Below are 17,427 nucleotides of genomic sequence, written 5' to 3'. Positions count from 1 at the left end.
ACTTGAAAGAACATTTTCAGTCAAGGGGAAATATGAGTATTGTTCTTGAACGTTTAGAACAGATAATCTATTTTATTTTTTAGCTCTTATTTGATACTAGATAGACCATTGCAAATATCATTGTAGATAACATGAAAAATATATACTTCTTTTCCTCTGGTTACTTACTTTATTTCAAATACCACAAATATAGTTATCTAAAGATGAATACTGTTTTGCATAAGCTGATCATGTAGGCCAAATATGCACCTGACATACCCAGCTAATCATGAATATCTTATAGGCAGGCTTCATTTAAAGGCTAGAGACATTACCAACTGCCTAGGAAAGAGATAGGTCATGTACAGAGTAACAGAGTTGAGAAAGAATTGAGAGCCCCTAATAGCATTGCAAACTTTTAGTGATAAAATGAGAAAGCAGGCAAGAAAGCAATAGAAAATCCTGGAGGTTACAGATTAAGAGCTTTGCAGGCCAGACTTTAAATTGGTGTTGAGGGCTTAGGCCTTAAAAAAGAAATGTAATTGTTTTGTATAGCTGGTACATTGATTGAAGCAATGTGGTTTAAACAATGCTCTTTATGATGGCATGAAGGACTTTTTGAAACTATTACAATAATTTAAGTATTTAATGAGTTTCTGAAATTACATTGCACTTTCTTGAAGAGTTTTACAGAAATATATTCAGAAAGAAACGGAATGTCTGAGAACAGCAAAACCAAATGTATCAGCCTCAACACAAGCCACCAGGCAGAAAAAGATGCAAGAAATCAGTAGCTTAGTCAAATACTTCATCAAATGTGCAAATAAAAGTAAGTGCTGTTACTTGGCTTAATAGATTATTGTTACATGAGTTTGGTCTGAATATGGTGAGATAAAAGTTCAGTGCTAACTCTTAATTTCTAGTACATATAATGATTTTTAATACTATAGGTTCAAATATTTGGAGGAATTTATACAAGCATGGAATGATAGAATCTCAGGGTTTGGAAGGATTAAGAAATATTATTGCATCTACCCATTTTTCTTGGATCCCATCTATATGTCCCTGGCACTTAGGTAGCCTTAATGATAAAACATGCCTTTTGAGGCTTTCTTTTCTGTTTTAGTAGTTTTCATAGTAGTGAAAACCTGTCTCCTTTTGTTACTGCTTCTGTTTGCTGAGATAATACAGAAAAATACGAACTCAGTTTTTTCAATATCCTTTTTTCAAATGTCCTTTGAGATATTTGAAGTTACCCATGATATTTCCCTTGAGTCCTCTTCTCTAAGCTAAACAGACGTACTTCCTGTTGCTCATATGAGCTAGTTTTTGTGTCACTTCTCTTAATATTCTTCAGTTTAATTCCCTGTCTCTTAAAGTGTGGGACTCAATCTTATAGGCATATTCTGATTGGTATGGAGTGGAGCAGGACTTCCATATCTTTTATTCTATACTTCTACTGATTCATTCCAAGATCACATTAGCTTTCTTGGCAGTCAGAACCCACACTCTTTAACTAATAGCATGCTTACTGTTGATTAAAAAAAAACCCAAGTTCTTTTTTGCTCCTGATGAGCCACATATCTCCCATTTTGAACTTACACAGTTTTGAAAAGCCAATATTTTTGAACCACAATGCAGAATCCTAGTAGGCTTATGTAAGGAAATGGTTTTCATACAATGCTGAAAAGCTAGCGGCGGAAATGTTTGTTTAGGGACTTGGACTCAAACTTTGTTTATTTTTCACAGATAAGAAAGTGGCTTTGTGATGCCAGGTTTAGTTTAAGAATCAGAAAAGCCCAATGTTGGTAAACATTATTAAGTAGAAGGATATAGATTGTTAGTGAATGATGTTTCAGAATGGTGGTATGAGACTTGAGTCTAAAAGACAGTGGCTTTAGCAAAAATTTAGTTTTTTGGCTCCTCTGAGATGCCATTTTGTGTGGGTAGCTGCAAGTCCTGAGCAGGGACTCCAGCATAGACAGAAGAAAGCTACACTGAAATATTTTTGCACCTGCTTTTGCTCTGCATCCATTAAAATTTGTATTCTTGGCTACTAATGCTGGGCTCTTAATAGATCTTAATATGGTCTGACAGAATTTGTGAGTGAGTGAGAGAAAGATATTTGTAGCCTATTTGTAGCCCATCAGAAAAGTTTGCAGCTTAGAATTTTGCTTTAAAGTGAAAAAAACCTTCTATTGCAAAATTAACAATGGAGATCACATTTTCATTTTAATTAATTTATTTTTGGCTGTGTTGGGTCTTTGTTGCTGCGCATGGGCTTTCTCCAGTTGCGGCGAGCTGGGGCTACTCTTCGTTGTGGTGTGCGGGCTTCTCGTTGCGGTGGCTTTTCTTGTTGCGGAGCATGGGCTCTAGGCACGTGGGCTTCGGTAGTTGTGGCTCACGGGCTCTAGAGTGCAGGCTCAGTTGTTGTGGCGCACGGGCTTAGTTGCTCCACGGCATGTGGGATCTTCCCAGACCAGGGGTCGAACCTGGAATCCACCAGGAATACACCCTGCCTTGGCAGGTGGATTCTCAACCACTGCACCCCCAGGGAAGCCCGTGATCACATTTAAAAATATATGAAAGTATCAATATGTTGGTTTATAGGAATAAATGGATGAAATTTTCAGTGTAAGATTATTCAAATGGTTGAAAAATGATATTTTTATTCAAGGCTTTTTTTTCTTTCAAGTTTTACTTTGTAACTTAAACATCTTTAATCTTGGAGCAAAACCAGGAGCTACTATCGTGTCATCTCACTTCTTCAGTTTTTTTTTTTTAAAGGGTTGGAGGGTTGATGAGAATTTAAACACATGTCCAGACTTTGCCAGACTTGCTTAACATTGGTACCCAAGGTATGATGAAAGAAACAGAGATCAGAAAAAAAGAGGTAGATGGGAAGGAACCAGTAAGCAAATATTGTTCAACTATAACAGATGTTATAGTTAAGAAAATGTTAGGAAGACTATAAGAGAGAAATGCACAGGGTGTTACAGCAGAGGGTATTATGATTGTGCATTTCATCATTAGCCAGATGCCTAAAATTATAAGCCATAAATAAAAATGATTTTTTAAACTAATAAGAACAGAAACTACACTTGATCTTAGCCAAAAGGCCAAGAAGCGATGATTTTTTGTTATACCAGTGTATATTTATTTATCATACTTCTAAATATAACTAGTTTCATCATAAAAAATCCTAAACTAGAATATATTCAAATATACATAATGACTTGCACCCTGCTTGTAACTTACAACAAAAAATTTATATGCAATTTTAAGATTGTTAATATTGAAATATGAAAAATTTCAGCTGTGACAGCAATACGATTTACTGAAAGTAACAAATAACTTTTAAATGTACTTTTGTTACCTTTAAGAATATATCCAGGGCTTCCTTGGTGGTGCAGTGGTTAAGAATCTGTCTGCCAATGCAGGGGACGTGGGTTTGAGCCCTGGTCAGGGAAGATCCCATATGCCGTGGAGCAGCTAAACCCGTGTGCCACAACTACTGAGCCTGTGCTCTAGGGCCCACAAGCCACAACTACTGAGTCCACGCCCCACAACTACTGAAACCCTCGTACCTAGAGCCCATGCTCTGCAACAAGAGAAGCCACCGCAGTAAGCCCGCACACTGCAACGAAGAGTAGCCCCCACTCACCGCAACTAGAGAAAGCCCGCGTACAGCAACAAAGACCCAACACAGTCAAAAATAAATAAAATAAATAAATTAAAAAATATATATATATCCAGGGACTTCCCTAGTAGCACAGTGGTTAAGAATGCACCTGCCAATGCAGCGGACACGGGTTTGAGCCCTGGTCTGGGAAGATCCCACATGCCGCGGAGCAACTACACCCATGTGCCAAATACTGAGCCTGTGCTCTAGAGCCCGCAAGCCACAGCTACTGAGTCTGCGTGCCACAACTACTGAAGTGCGCGAGCATAGAGCCCGTTGCTCTGCAACAGGAGAAGCCACCGCAGTGAGAAGCCCGTGTACCGCAACGAAGAGTAGCCCCTGCTCGCCTCAACTAGAGAAAGCCTGTGCACAGCAAAGACCCAATGCAGCCAGAAATAAATAAATTAAAAAAAAAAAAGAGTTCCCTTATAAAAAATATATATCCATTAATTCTGAATTTTCAGGACCTCTAGTAATTAAATAAAACTAAAAATTATAGCCTTACATATGTATATATAATAAATGCTATTATAGGACTTGGAAGTAATTTTGCTTTTCAAAGGAAATAGTATTCTCTTTATAATCTTATTCTAATCAGGTTTTTATAAAAAATACCAGGAAACTTTGGGTCACACAAGGTCTAATGTCAGAAATTGTGAATTATTAAGGTAGAATGAATGATTGTTTTTGCTATATAATCCTATAGGATTGGCAAATTTTTTTTGTAAAGTGACCAGATCGTAAATGTTTTTGACTTTGCAGGCTATGTAGTCTCTGTCTCAACAACTCAACTTTGCCATTTTAGCACGAAAGTAGCCATATACAATATGTAAATGAAGACATGTTTATGGTCCGAAAAACTTTATTTCCAAAAACAGGTGGTTGGCTGAATTTTGCCCCTGGGCCATAGTTTGCTAATCCGTGTTTTATGAGAAGGAGGTTAGTTAATAGTAAGTTCCCCAATGGAATTATTTATACAATTGCCATTCCAAGCATCCTTAACTTACTTTTCTTAAGATTTATATGTTTTTGTTTGTTTGTTTTATTTTTAAATAGGAGCACCCAGGCTAAAATGTCAAGAACTCTTGAATTATATCATGGAGACAGTGAAAGATTCATCTAATGGTGCCATTTATGCAGCTGATTGTAGCAACATATTGCTGAAGGACATTCTTTCAGTGAGAAAATACTGGTGTGAAATATCTCAGCAACAGTGGACAGGTATGTTTTGAAGTTTGTTATTTGTGAATTTTTCCTTGTGAAATGAAATTTCACCAAAAGAGCATTCAGAGTCTATTTATATCCCCCAAATGACCTCACAGTTTAACAGTACCTTAGTGAAATTAAATGATTATAGAATCTGACACTTTTCATGTATTATGTACTTCTTAAATTGTCACTAATAATGTATTTGGTGCCTGCTATCAGAACTAAAATTACAGAATTGAAAGATGCCATACCTGTCCTCAAAGACTTGACAGTCCAATGACAGAAAAAACCAAGTAAACCAAAAGTTCTAATGCAGTGAGTTCACAGATCAGTGACACCTAAATGCAACAATGATTAAAGTAGAAAGAAGAAAACCAAGAGAGATGTCATAAAAGGGAAAGCAAGAGAATTTCAAGTTGGAAGTGGTGTGACATTTAAAGTGTTGTAGAAATAATAAGATGTGGAAGTATCCATTAGGACTAGGCAGTTTGCAGGTCACTGGTAAGGTAATTGAAATGAAATATTAGAATAGAATATATAGGACCCAGTGACTTACAAGATAAGTAGAGTGGGGTGCCATGGAGGTATTGTTGACAGTTTGTAGGTGAGAGGTACTAAGAGACCACAAAGGAAGTTTGGTCAGAGGCTGAAATTTTTGAGTTTATTGATTTCAAAAGTGGAGTATTTCTGGCTCTGGGTGGCTTAATGGGTGACAATAGTATTTGGCTTTAATGAGGTGACTTTAAGCCAGATGTCAAAGTCTTCTAATACAGCCACCTCTGAAAATTTAGAAACTCAGTATTTTTCATTGAGAAGTATTCAAGATAAATTGTGCTAACTTAAAAGACATTTATCTATATTTTTTACCATCAGTTTATCATTTCAAAATAAGATGTTTGTGGACCATAAACCCATGACCTAATCAGTGGTCTAAATTGTATTCTACTGTTCCCACATGAATAAAGGCCTTCTTAGCTATTGCTTAATTTCTTATCTGGGGCCTTTGCTGTTGCTCTGAACACGAAGGAGGCTTTGTTCCAAACAGAGCCCTCAGTAAGCCTAGTGGCAGCCTTTAGAGAATAGGCCAGTGATATCTAGGGTACACCGACACGTCTGTCACCAAAATGGATCAGCCTAAATATTTAGAATATTTGTACATTTTAGATTATTACTTGTAACTATGGGTCTCTGAAACAAAGGCAGTCGTTCCTCTAGTCTCTTTACTCTGATTCCATCATCTGGCATGTTCTCTGAAATTCTCTATTTTTAAGCAAACTACTTTCACTTCTAATAGTCAGTCTTTTTGTTGAATTTTTTTTTTAGTTAGTTACCTTCTCTGAAATTTACTTCTCTAATGAAGCCTGCTCAAGAAGTGAAGTTTACATTCAAAATATATTTGGTAGAGGTGGTGATTGAAGCCATGGTTATGAATGAGATTGTCTAGGGAGAGAGTTTAGAGTGAGATGAGAAGATGGCCTTAGTCTTCTAAACCAACATTTCCATATAAATTTTGGAATCAGCTTGTTGATTTCTACAAAAAATCCTGCTGGGATTTTATTGGTATCACGTTGGACCTATTGAACTAAGGAGCAATAGACATCTTAACATAGACTCTTCCAGTCCATGAACATGGTATATCTCTCCATTTATTTACGTCTTTTTTGATTTATCAGCATATAGAATTTGTATATTTTTGTTAGATTTATACTGCAGTAGTTTGTAAATTTTACTGTCTCTTTAAAACATTTTCTCTTCCATGTTGTTCAGAAGTACTGTTGACTTTTGTATACCATATTGATCTGAGACCTTGCTAAAATTGCTTATTAGATCTAGGAGCTCTTTTGTTTATTCTGGGGAATTTTCTATTTAGACAGTTGTGTCATCTGCAAGTAGAGAGTTTTTTGTTCCTTCATTTCTGAGCCATGTGGCCTTATTTCTTTGTTCTACCTTATATTGACTAGGACCTCAGTATGATTTTTTTTTAATGGTAAGATGTACATAACATAAAATTTACCATTTTAACCATTTTTGCATATACAATTCAGTGGCATTAAGTATATTCACATTGTTATGCAACCATCACGACTCATTTCCAGAACTTTTTTCATCTTCCAAACTGAAACTCTGTACCCATTAAATGGGAATTCCCCAGCTCCCCACCTCCAGCTCTTGGCAGCCATTCTACTTTCTGTCTCTGAATTTGACTACCCTAGTACCTCCTGTAAGTGAAATTGTACAGTATTTGTCCTTTTCTGAATGGCTTATTTCATTTAGCATAATGTATAAGGTTCATCCATGTTGTAGTATATGTCAGAGTTTTCTTCCTTTTTAAGTCTGAATAATATTCCATTGTATGTGTATACTAAATTTTATCCATTCATCTGTCATTGGACCCTTGGATTGTTTCTACATTTGGATATTGTGAATAACTCTACTATGAACATGGTATACACATAGCTCTTTGAGTCCTTGCTTTCAATTGGGTATATATTCAGAAGTGGAATTACTGCATCATATGGTAATTCTGTGTTTAATTTTTTGAGTACCCACCATACTGTTTTCCACAAGGGTTATACCGTTTTACATTTTCATCAGCAATGCACAAGTGTTCCAATTTCTCCACACCTTCACCAACGCTTTTTTTTTTTTTAAAGCCACTGGTATTACTTTATCACAAAGGATTCAGATCTTTCCCTGAATTTTCACAAGCACACCATAATCTAGTAATAAAGCACCTCCCCATCCCCAGTTTTGCTTATTTCCCAAACTGATTTTGGCTGATAGTTTCCCCTCTAATACGGTTATCACTTAAAAAACACAAACATTCAAACTAAAGATACAGTGGATTACTAACTGTAACCTTAGCAAGCTTACATGGATTGTTTGCTACCACATATTACAGTAATTTTACAGTGATCACAAAAAGTCATTAGGTTCTCCTTATTACAATGATGATGAAAAGTAAAAACTCGTGCTGTTTCTAATACTTATCACAAAGAAGAGATGTGCTTATAAGGCAGGAAGTAACACAAAATTCCTTTAGAGGTCATTGCATTTTCACTTTGCTCAAGTTTTCAACTGCACATCCTCAGCAAACCCAGAAGAGTACATCTCACCATCTTAAGTGCACTCCAAAATCTCAAGCTTACTTTAAAAGCCCACAATATGGGTATTTAAAGTCTTTTCGAAGACTTCTCCCAAATACCACACATCTCCAGGTAAACCACGTAAGGAGCTTGAAAGCAGTGAAGGATGTTAACCTGCTGATGCAAGTTTCTGACACCAATCTTTCAAGCCACCAATAACCAGGTCTTCAGTTACCTTTTCAGTCCTCCCCATCTTGCAGCAAAGCAATTTTGCTTTTTCCCCTGCACTTAGCAGAGTTCTAAGCATTTTAGAAAGTTTCCAAGCGACTTTTTTTTTTGCTTCCAAGCGATAATTTAACTAGCATTAACAATTTACTATTAACTAGTATTTTCTTGGCCCATGAGCTCTATATAATTCCCCAGAGCTCTGCCTACTGATCTTTTCAGAGAATTCCCTTCAACCCACATTCCCTACCACTCCCACCCTCTACAACCCACACCTAACCACAACCCTCCCCCCTTCTCCCTTTCTTCACGCCCACCCTTCCCAGCACCTGTGGTAGGCTTTTCCCTCCCCACCACCCCTCACCTCAGGGTCCTCCCATTTGAACACTAAGATTACTCTGAAATCTGATCAAGTAAAATCGAAGTTAAAAAACACATAGAGCAAGATGAATCAAAGATCACTATCGGTACCCTGACCACTCCCTTCTTAGTAGGAATGCCCAAACTAGACCTGCCATTTCTATCACAATTGGGGCATGACCAACTCGTACCTCCAGCACAGTACAATGACCCCCCTCAATTTGCCAGTTGGCTCATTTAAGTATTTGCCTAAGGCATTTCAATCTTGAACACTTTCCCAACACACAGATTATATCATCACACTAAGAATTCCTCCGACCAATGCACAGGAAGGCCGGCGGGTAGGTGAGAGGGTCACTGGGATGCATCTGCAAGCTCCATCTACAAGGCAGCACTCTGTGTTGTGGCATCGTGTTAAAATGTTCTACAGCTTAAGTGTTCTCTGGAAGCAAGGTTCGTAGCCCAAAACTAGTACAACAGAAGGCTGAATTTAGAAGATGCAGCATCTGAAAACCTCCACCGCAGAACAGGAGAGGTGCCTGCTGGTGTTCACGTGCCCAGAGATTGCTGCTCCCGGGTTACACACTCAAAGCAACGCATCTGCTGAAGGCCCCGGATGCATCTGCTTTGGACTTTTAAAGATTGCCCCCTCATAAGCTCATCTGAAAACCTTAAAGGATGGTCTCCTGAATGAATACAGGGCTTCCTGAGCAAGGCCTGGAAACAGGACAATGGAGAACTCCTCCTCCTAAGCCTCTGGAAATTCAATCTGTAGACATCAATTTAGGCGGGCTCTCTCCTCCTCCAGGGTCTCCCCTCCTGCACTGCTACGACTCACACTGGACAGGGGCTCCATTTCTCCTGGTGCCACCAGCTTGCCATGATGAACACAGATTACCAGAAGCAACGTTTTAAGTGAAGGGGTAACCTCGAGAGAGTTAATAGGGAGGAGGAGGGGCAGAGTGAGGTCACAGAAGAGGTAAGCATGGAACCTAGAGGAAAAGTCTAAAGGGGTGCACTGCCACCGCCCTGGGCCAGAACTGTCAGCCCCGCGAAGCTAAGTTCAGTTTCCACAACACCAGGCCTCATCCCCAGGCGGGTTCACAACCCTCTGTACAGGAGTGGCGCCCTACTAGAGGTCAGGCTCCCCTTCTCCAGCAAGCAGCTGCGACAGCCAGACCTGGGTGTTGTCCTCCCCCTGGGTTACTGTGGGCACTTCTGACGCAGCTCTTCCCAGCACAGTTCCCCCAACATCTAGTCTCCCCTTCAACCTTCCTTCTCCTGGCACCCCCACCCCCCCAGTCCCATCTAACTCTGCCATCTCCCCTACCTGTCCCCTGAGACCCTAAACTGGCCACCTCCTCCCCCAGAACTAAGCACAGGCCCCCTGCCCTCCCTGTCGCTAACTCCTCAACACTTCTTTTTTCTTTTTCTTTCTCTCTTTTTTTGATAATAGCCATCCTAATGTAAATGTGTATGAAGTGGTGTCTCATTGTGATTTTGATTTGCATTTCCTTAATGACTGGTGATGTTGAACTTTTCATGTGTTTATTGTCCATTTGTATATCATCTTTGGAGAAAAGTCTATTCAAATCTTTTGCCCAGTTTTTAATCGGGTTGTTTGTTTTTTGTTGGATTGTAGGAGTTCTTTATGTATTCTATATTAATTCCTTATCAGATACATGGTTTGGAAATATTTTCTCCCATTCCATGGGATGCCTTTACCTCTGATGATAGTGTCCTTTGATGCACAAAAGGTTTTGCTTTGATGAATACAGTCTATCTATTTTTTTCTTTTGTTGCCTGTGCTTTTGGGGTCATTTCCAACAAATCATTGCCAATCCAATGTTATGAAACTTTCCCCCTGTGTTTTCTTCTAAGAGATGTATAGTTTTTCCTCCAATATGATTTTGATTAGGAGTAGTGAGAAGAGACATCCTTCCTTGTCCTGTTCCTGGTTTTAGGGGGAAATATTCAGTGTTTGATCATTAGCATATTAGCTATTTTTAATTAATTAATTAACTTTGGGCTGCCTTGGGTCTTCATTGCTGTACGTGGGCTTTCTCTAGTTGCAGCGAGCGGGGGTTACTCTTTGCTCCAGTGTGCGGGTTTCTCATTGTGGTGGCTTCTCTTGTTGTGGAGCACGGGCTGCAGGCGCATGGCCTTCAGTAATTGTGGCTTATGGGCTCAGTAGTTGTGGCTCACGGGCTCTAGAGCACAGGCTCAGTAGTTACGGCGCACGGGCTTAGTTGCTCCATGGCATGTGGAATCTTCCCGGACCAGGGCTCGAACCCGTGACCCCTGCATTGGCAGGTGGATTCTTATATGCTGTGCCACCAGGGAAGTTCAGCATATGAGCTGTTAATACAGGTTGAGGACATTCCCTTCTATTCTGGTTGCTCATGGTTTTTTATCATGAATGGATATTGAATGGATATTGAATTGAATTTTTTTCTGTATATATTGAGATAATCATGGGTTTTTTTGTTTGTTTGTTTGTTTTGCGGTACACGGGCCTCTCACTGCTGGGGCCTCTCCCGTTGCGGAGCACAGGCTCCGGACGCGCAGGCTCAGCGGCCATGGCTCACGGGCCTAGCCGCTCCGCGGCATGTGGGATCTTCCCGGACCTGGGCACGAACCCGTGTTGCCTGCATCGGCAGGCGGACTCTCAACCACTGCGCCACCAGGGAAGCCCAATCATGGGTTTTTTTGTCTTTAGTTTATTGGTACGGTGAATTATGTTGATCAGTTTTTCACAGGTTGAGTCAACCTTGTGTTCCTGGGATATACCCTATTAGGGCATGATGTATTATACATTTTATATGTTACTGGATTGAATTTGGAGGTGGTGGTGGTTGTAAGATTTTTAATTATGAATTCAATTTCTTTAATAGATGCAGGATTATTTAGGTTACATATTCTCAGTGACCTTTGGAATTTGTTTCTTTAAGAATTTGTTCATTTCATATAAGTTGTTGAACGTATGAGTGTAAAGTTGTTCTTGAACATTATTGTCTCATTATCCTTTTAATGTGCTTATGCTGTGTAGTGGTATTGCCTCTTTCATTACTGAGTCTGATCTTATAATTATTAGTTCCTTACTTCTGATTGCTTTGGATTTCATTTCTTCTCTGGTTTCTTAAGCTTAGATCATTGATTTGAGAGCTTCTTTCCAAATATGTGCATTTAATGTAATAAGTTTTTCTCTAAACACTACTTTAGTCACATCTCACAAATGTTGACAATGTTTTTTCTTTTTCTTCAGTTCAAAATACGTTCTAGGTTTTTTTGAGGGTTTCCCTTTGACCCTGGATTATTTGGAAGTATGTTGTTTAATTCCCATTCATTTGGGGTAATTCTCCTGTTTTGTTTTCCTTTTGTGGTTTAATGTTATGGTCAGAGACCATGCTTTTTATAACCAAAATTATTTATAACTGTTATGATTTCTTTTATGATCAAGGATAAGGTCTAACTTGGTGAGTGTTCCATATGCATTTGAAAAGAATGTGTATCTGCTATTGTTGGATGAATTATTCTATACATGGCAGTTAGAGTCAGTTGGTTGATGGTGTTCAGTTGTATAACAAACTGGTGTGAAAGCATGAGTGACAAGTGAGAAAATGGATTAACAAATACAACATTTTCAAAAGTTTTGGTTACAAGGGGAAGGGAAAGGGGGTCCTATTAAAGAAGAGAGTGATTGGAGTATATATACATGTAATCAGAAGGATTCAGTGAAGAGAGAGTAGTTGAATACACAGGAAAATTGCTCATGTATGTTTTCTGAGAAGAAGGGATTCCAAAGCAAGAGCCCTAAGATTGTCCTAAGGAAGAAAATAGTTTTTCTAATTAGGTAGAAAGGAAGAAAAGTTAAAAACCTTCAGTTGCTTTCTTGTATAACTAATATAAAATATGGACTTCCCTTCAGGTCTTGGAAGTGCTACGTAGTTTTGCTTCTGCCTATCTCTCTGACCTTAAAGCCCACCCCATCCTTCTAATTTCTGTGCTCTTGCTACAGTGGCCTTTATTCAGATTCTCTAACCCAGTGATTTTCAAACTTTTTTTTAATAGACTTTATTTTTTTAGAGCAGTTTTAGATTCACAGCAGAATTGGGCAGAAAGTACAGAGTTCCCATATATCCCCTGACCTCACACGTGCACAGCAACATCCAGCACCAAAGCGGTACATTTGTTTCCATCAGTGAACCTACGCTGACACCTCATATCACTCAAAGTCCATAGTTTACACTGTCACTCTTGGTGTTGTACATTCTATAACTTTTGAGAAATGTATAATGATATGTGTCCACCATTATTGTATCATACAGAATAGTTTCACTGCTCTGAAAATCCTCTGTGCTCTGCCTATTTATTCCTCTCTCCACCTTGATCCCTAGCAACCACTGATCTTTTTAACTGTCTCCATAGTTTTGCCTTTTCCAAAATGTCATATAGTTGGAATCATACAGTATATAGTATTTTCAGAGGGGCTTCTTTCATTTAGTAATTTGCATTTAAAGTTCTTCCATGTCTTTTCATGGCTCGATAGCTCATTTCTTTTTAGCACTGAATAATATTTCATTGTCTGGATTTACCACAGTTTAATTATCCATTCACTTACTGAAAGACATGTTGATTGCTTGCAAGTTTTGGAGATTATGAATGAAAATGCTATAAACATCTGTGTACAGATAAGTTTTCAACTCATTTGGGTAAATGCTGAGGAGCGTGATTGCTGGATCATATGGTAAAAGTATGTTTAGTTTTTTAAGAAACTGCCAAACTGTCTTCCAGAGTGGCCATTGTCGATTTCTATATTAAAAATCAGTAAAGCGTAATTTTTGTAATTAGTTTTAATTAAAAAATAGGAGCGCTAATATTTTCTTCTGACATAGCTATGGATCATCTCACACACTCCTGTTTAGAAAGTATAAGCTCTTTCTTACCAGTGGCATTTGTTCTTTTTTCAGAGGCTACCCTTTGTATGGCCTGTTTTTTCTTGTCCTTCAAGTCTCAGTTTAAATGTCACGGCCATTTTCTGATTGTTTTTCCTAATTTCTTCCTCTCTTTTTATTTTCTACCATGGTACTCTTTCCTTCATAGTACTTTTGTGAAAATAAATGACACGCTTCTAAATAATTCATGGGTGGAAAGAAAATTCTCAAGGCATGTTTAAAACTGAATGAAAATGAAAATTACAACATATCAAAATTTGTAGAATGTAGCTAAAGTTATGTTGAGAGGGTAATTTATAGCATTAAATGCCTACATTAGAAAAGAGGAAAGATATCAAATTAATAATCTTAGCCTCCATCTCAAGAAACTAGAAAAACAAACAAATCCAAAGACTTCAAGCAGAAGATAAGAACAGAAATGGATGAAAACAAAACAGTAAAGGAAAATTATTGAAACAAAAAGCTGATTCTTTGAAAACATCAAAATCTAGAACCTCTAGCAAGAGTGAGTAAGGTAAAGAAAGACACAAATTATTGATATTAGGAATTAAATGGGATATAATTGCAGATTCCACAGATACTGAAAGAATAGTAAGGGAATGCTATAAACAACTCTACACACATAAATTTGATGACTGAAAATAAATGGAACAATTCCTTAAAACCACACACTATCAAAACTCACCCAGTGTGAAATAAGTAATCTGTATACTTCTGTAACAAGTAAAGAAATCAAATCTGTAATTTAAAACTTTTCATTAAAAAATTGGGAAAAAGACAAGGGTATTCGCTGTCACCACTCCTATTCAACATTGTACTGGAGGTCCTAGCTAGGGCAGTTAGGCAAGAAAAGGATAATTGGCATACAGATTGGAAAGGAAGAAATAAAACTTCACATTTGTAGATGATATGGCTGTCTATGTGTAAAATCCCAAGGAATCTACATTTAATGATGTCTTTTGGGGTTTTATTTTATTTTAACTCCAGAAACTCCTTTTAAAAAAAAATTATTGAAGAATAGTTGAGTTACAATGTTGTGTTAATTTCTGCTATACACCAAAGTGACTTGGTCATACATATATATATTCTTTTTCATATTCTTTGCGTTATGGTTTATCACAGGATATTGAACATAGTTCCCTGTGCTATACAGTAGGACCTTGTTGTTTATCCATCCTATATATAAAAGTTTGCATCTGCTAATCTCAAACTCCCAATACTTCCCTCCCCTACACCTCCCTCCACTTTGACAACCACAAGTGTGTTCTTTATGTCTGTGAGTCTGCAGAAACTGCTTTTTAATATCATGCTGTTTTGCTATCTGCTCTTTGAGCTTTTTTTGTTGTTGAATTCATGGAGAAAGGGAATTCATTTGGAGGCATGCACTGCCGCCGTTTTTGGAGAAGTAGGACTCTACTCTTTTGTTGAATGTCTTATACTAGCTTTTTTTTTTTATCCACTTACTAGAGGAATATGTTGGATTCTGTGAGAACTGGGATAATTTCCCCAAGTAAAATAAAAGCCCTGAAAGTTGAGATTTAATCAGAGACAGAGAGTTGCATTGTTGGCTTTTGCTGTTTCAGCACTTTGCTCTTGCCAAGTAATAAGAAGGAAATGCTAAAGATAATGCCTCCTGTTTTTCTGTCTCCAAATTTGTGTGTGTTAATTCATGTTTTTACCATTATTTAGGTATTGCATGTAGTGAAAAAACTTTGGGAAGCACTTGTGTAGAGTTCTATAAAGTCAGATATGATAGGAATCATTTTTCTTACTATTTGATGTTTGAGGTTTTTATATTGTCCTTATTCTTTTGAATTTAACATTTCTGACTTTAAGCTATTTCTGCAGAATTATTTGACATATACAGTTGAAATTATTCTTAAGTCACTTTGCTAACTGAGGACTTCCTAATTATCTCTTTATGGGAAGAAAATCCTGCCTTAGCAACTTTGCTTTTCATTGTGTTGGGAGATAATTCTCAATGCATTTCACGTTTCTGCATGTCATGTCAAAGACATGACACTGACTATTCTTTTCCAGACTGTTTTTTAAAGTATGTTTGTGCAGTGAGCCTTGGAAGATAGAGATGACAGAGATGATGGCCTCCTCCAGAACAAAGGACAGGTTTGCTTGCAGCTCATTGCTTGGGATGTCTCTCCTGTATGGTAGCTCATCATTTGAACTGTGTCACCTGTCCCTCTTCACGTTGCTTTTGAGATTGAGGAATTTATGCAAAAATGAAGGTACTCTGGCTACTATCATTGCTGTGAGAAATAAATTGTCCTCTTTCTCTGATCAGGAATTTCATGTCTTCTGCCAACATCCATGAAACTGGCATTCTAATTTGTTGGGTTACAAATAGTGTAAAGTCTCAGATCTTTCACAGTTCTTGACACACTTTACACACATTATTAATCAAATAGCACTAAGACAAAACAAAACAAAACAAAACTGTGGAGAGTACACTGTCAAGTGCTTTGTTAGGCCTAGCAGAAGGAATTTAGGAATAGAGAAGTTAAGTAGCTTATCTGAGATCTGGCTCTTAAACTGGTGTTCACATACTCTGCTGCCTGTAGTTCCGGTCTTGAAGGCAGTTTAATTTATAAAAATAAATATTGATGGGATGCTCTTACTGTAGTAAGTATAAATTAATATAATTTTTAATCTTTTGTCTGTGGGATTATTGAAATTTAAATTGAATTGTGACATCTAAGTTAAATGTTTCGATAGTTTTCTTTTTAAAAACATAACTAACATGTTTTTTTTTTTTTTTTAAGAATTGTTCTCTGTGTACTTCCAGCTGTATCTTAAACCTTCACAAGACATTAATAGAGTTTTGGTGGCTAGAATAATTGAAGCTGTGACCAAAGGATGCTGTGCGCAGACTGATGGATTAAATTCTAAATTTTTGGATTTTTTTTCTAAGGCTATTCAGCATGCAAGGTAATCTAATCTGTTTTTGTTTTGTATTGGAAATCCATTTGATCTTTTTGCAAGACTGTTTTAGATTCAGTAACTAAATTTTACCAACTTGAAAACATCATTGGCCGATTATAGTAGAACTAGTGGATTCCCAAGGAAAGTGTTAGGTCCAGCACTTCCTGAATATCCAATATGCAGAACATGTAATGATGTTCTAGATCTGTCTTGCTTTTTTAATAACAGGAAAGCTATATGGCCTCCAAGTATTTTTATTTTCCTGAATTTTGAAGATAGTTGTAATGTGCTAAGAATAAAATGAAATAGGAATATATTTTGGAAATATCAGTATCTTATATTTATGTGGCATTACCCAATTTATAATGTGAAATATTTTATAAATGGTAGGTATTACAAATTAGTTTTATATAATTTTAGACAGTGTTTCAGCAGCAGGGAGAGCTAACAGGAGTGATCTCCCAATGCCAAATAGGAACTATTTTTTGTTGTTGCTAAGTAGTGCTGCTGTGATTTTTCTGAATAATTCTGAAAGTAAGACTACTATTATTTGAAAATCAGAACGTTTTTTTCTTTCAGCACGCAACTTCATTACTGTCTTCAGTTTCTGCATTTTCCCCTGTTATATTAAGTCTGCTTATTTTCTGTTACAGACAAGAAAAGAGCTCTGCAGGTCTAAGTCATATCTTAGCAGCATTTATTATCTTCCTCAAGACTTTGGCTGTTAACTTTCGAATTCGAGTATGTGAATTAGGAGATGAAATTCTTCCTACCTTACTTTATATCTGGACTCAACATAGACTTAATGATTCCTTAAAAGAAGTAATTATTGAGTTATTTCAACTACAAATTTATATCCATCATCCAAAGGGAGCCAAAACTCAAGAAAAAGGTATAAAGAAAGTTTTTGCTATTTTGCGTTTGCTTCTTCATTGAAATATAGAGGGTTAAGTATGAAATCTGTATGTTATAGGAGGTTATGACCTTCCTCTGG

At 37.4% G+C, this 17,427-nt stretch overlaps 1 protein-coding gene and 1 pseudogene across 2 annotated transcripts in view; one reads left to right on the top strand and one right to left on the bottom strand.

Moving 5' to 3' along the window:
• ATM (ATM serine/threonine kinase) overlaps positions 1–17,427 on the top strand; it is a 133,385-nt gene that overhangs the window by 882 nt on the left and 115,076 nt on the right. For both annotated transcript variants that reach the window (XM_065882336.1, XM_065882335.1), the window contains exons 3-6: positions 663–808; positions 4,718–4,882; positions 16,274–16,439; positions 17,087–17,325. In XM_065882336.1, the coding sequence (XP_065738408.1) occupies positions 663–808; positions 4,718–4,882; positions 16,274–16,439; positions 17,087–17,325 (716 nt within the window). The remainder of the gene's footprint in view (positions 1–662; positions 809–4,717; positions 4,883–16,273; positions 16,440–17,086; positions 17,326–17,427) is intronic.
• Positions 2,980–3,110, bottom strand: LOC136127684 (U2 spliceosomal RNA; annotated as a pseudogene).

The sequence above is a fragment of the Phocoena phocoena genome, chromosome 8 (genome assembly GCF_963924675.1).
Source record: "Phocoena phocoena chromosome 8, mPhoPho1.1, whole genome shotgun sequence".
Lineage (NCBI taxonomy): Eukaryota > Metazoa > Chordata > Mammalia > Artiodactyla > Phocoenidae > Phocoena > Phocoena phocoena.
The sequence above is the reverse complement of the archived record's forward strand: the minus strand, read 5'-3'. Positions and strand labels throughout refer to the sequence as shown.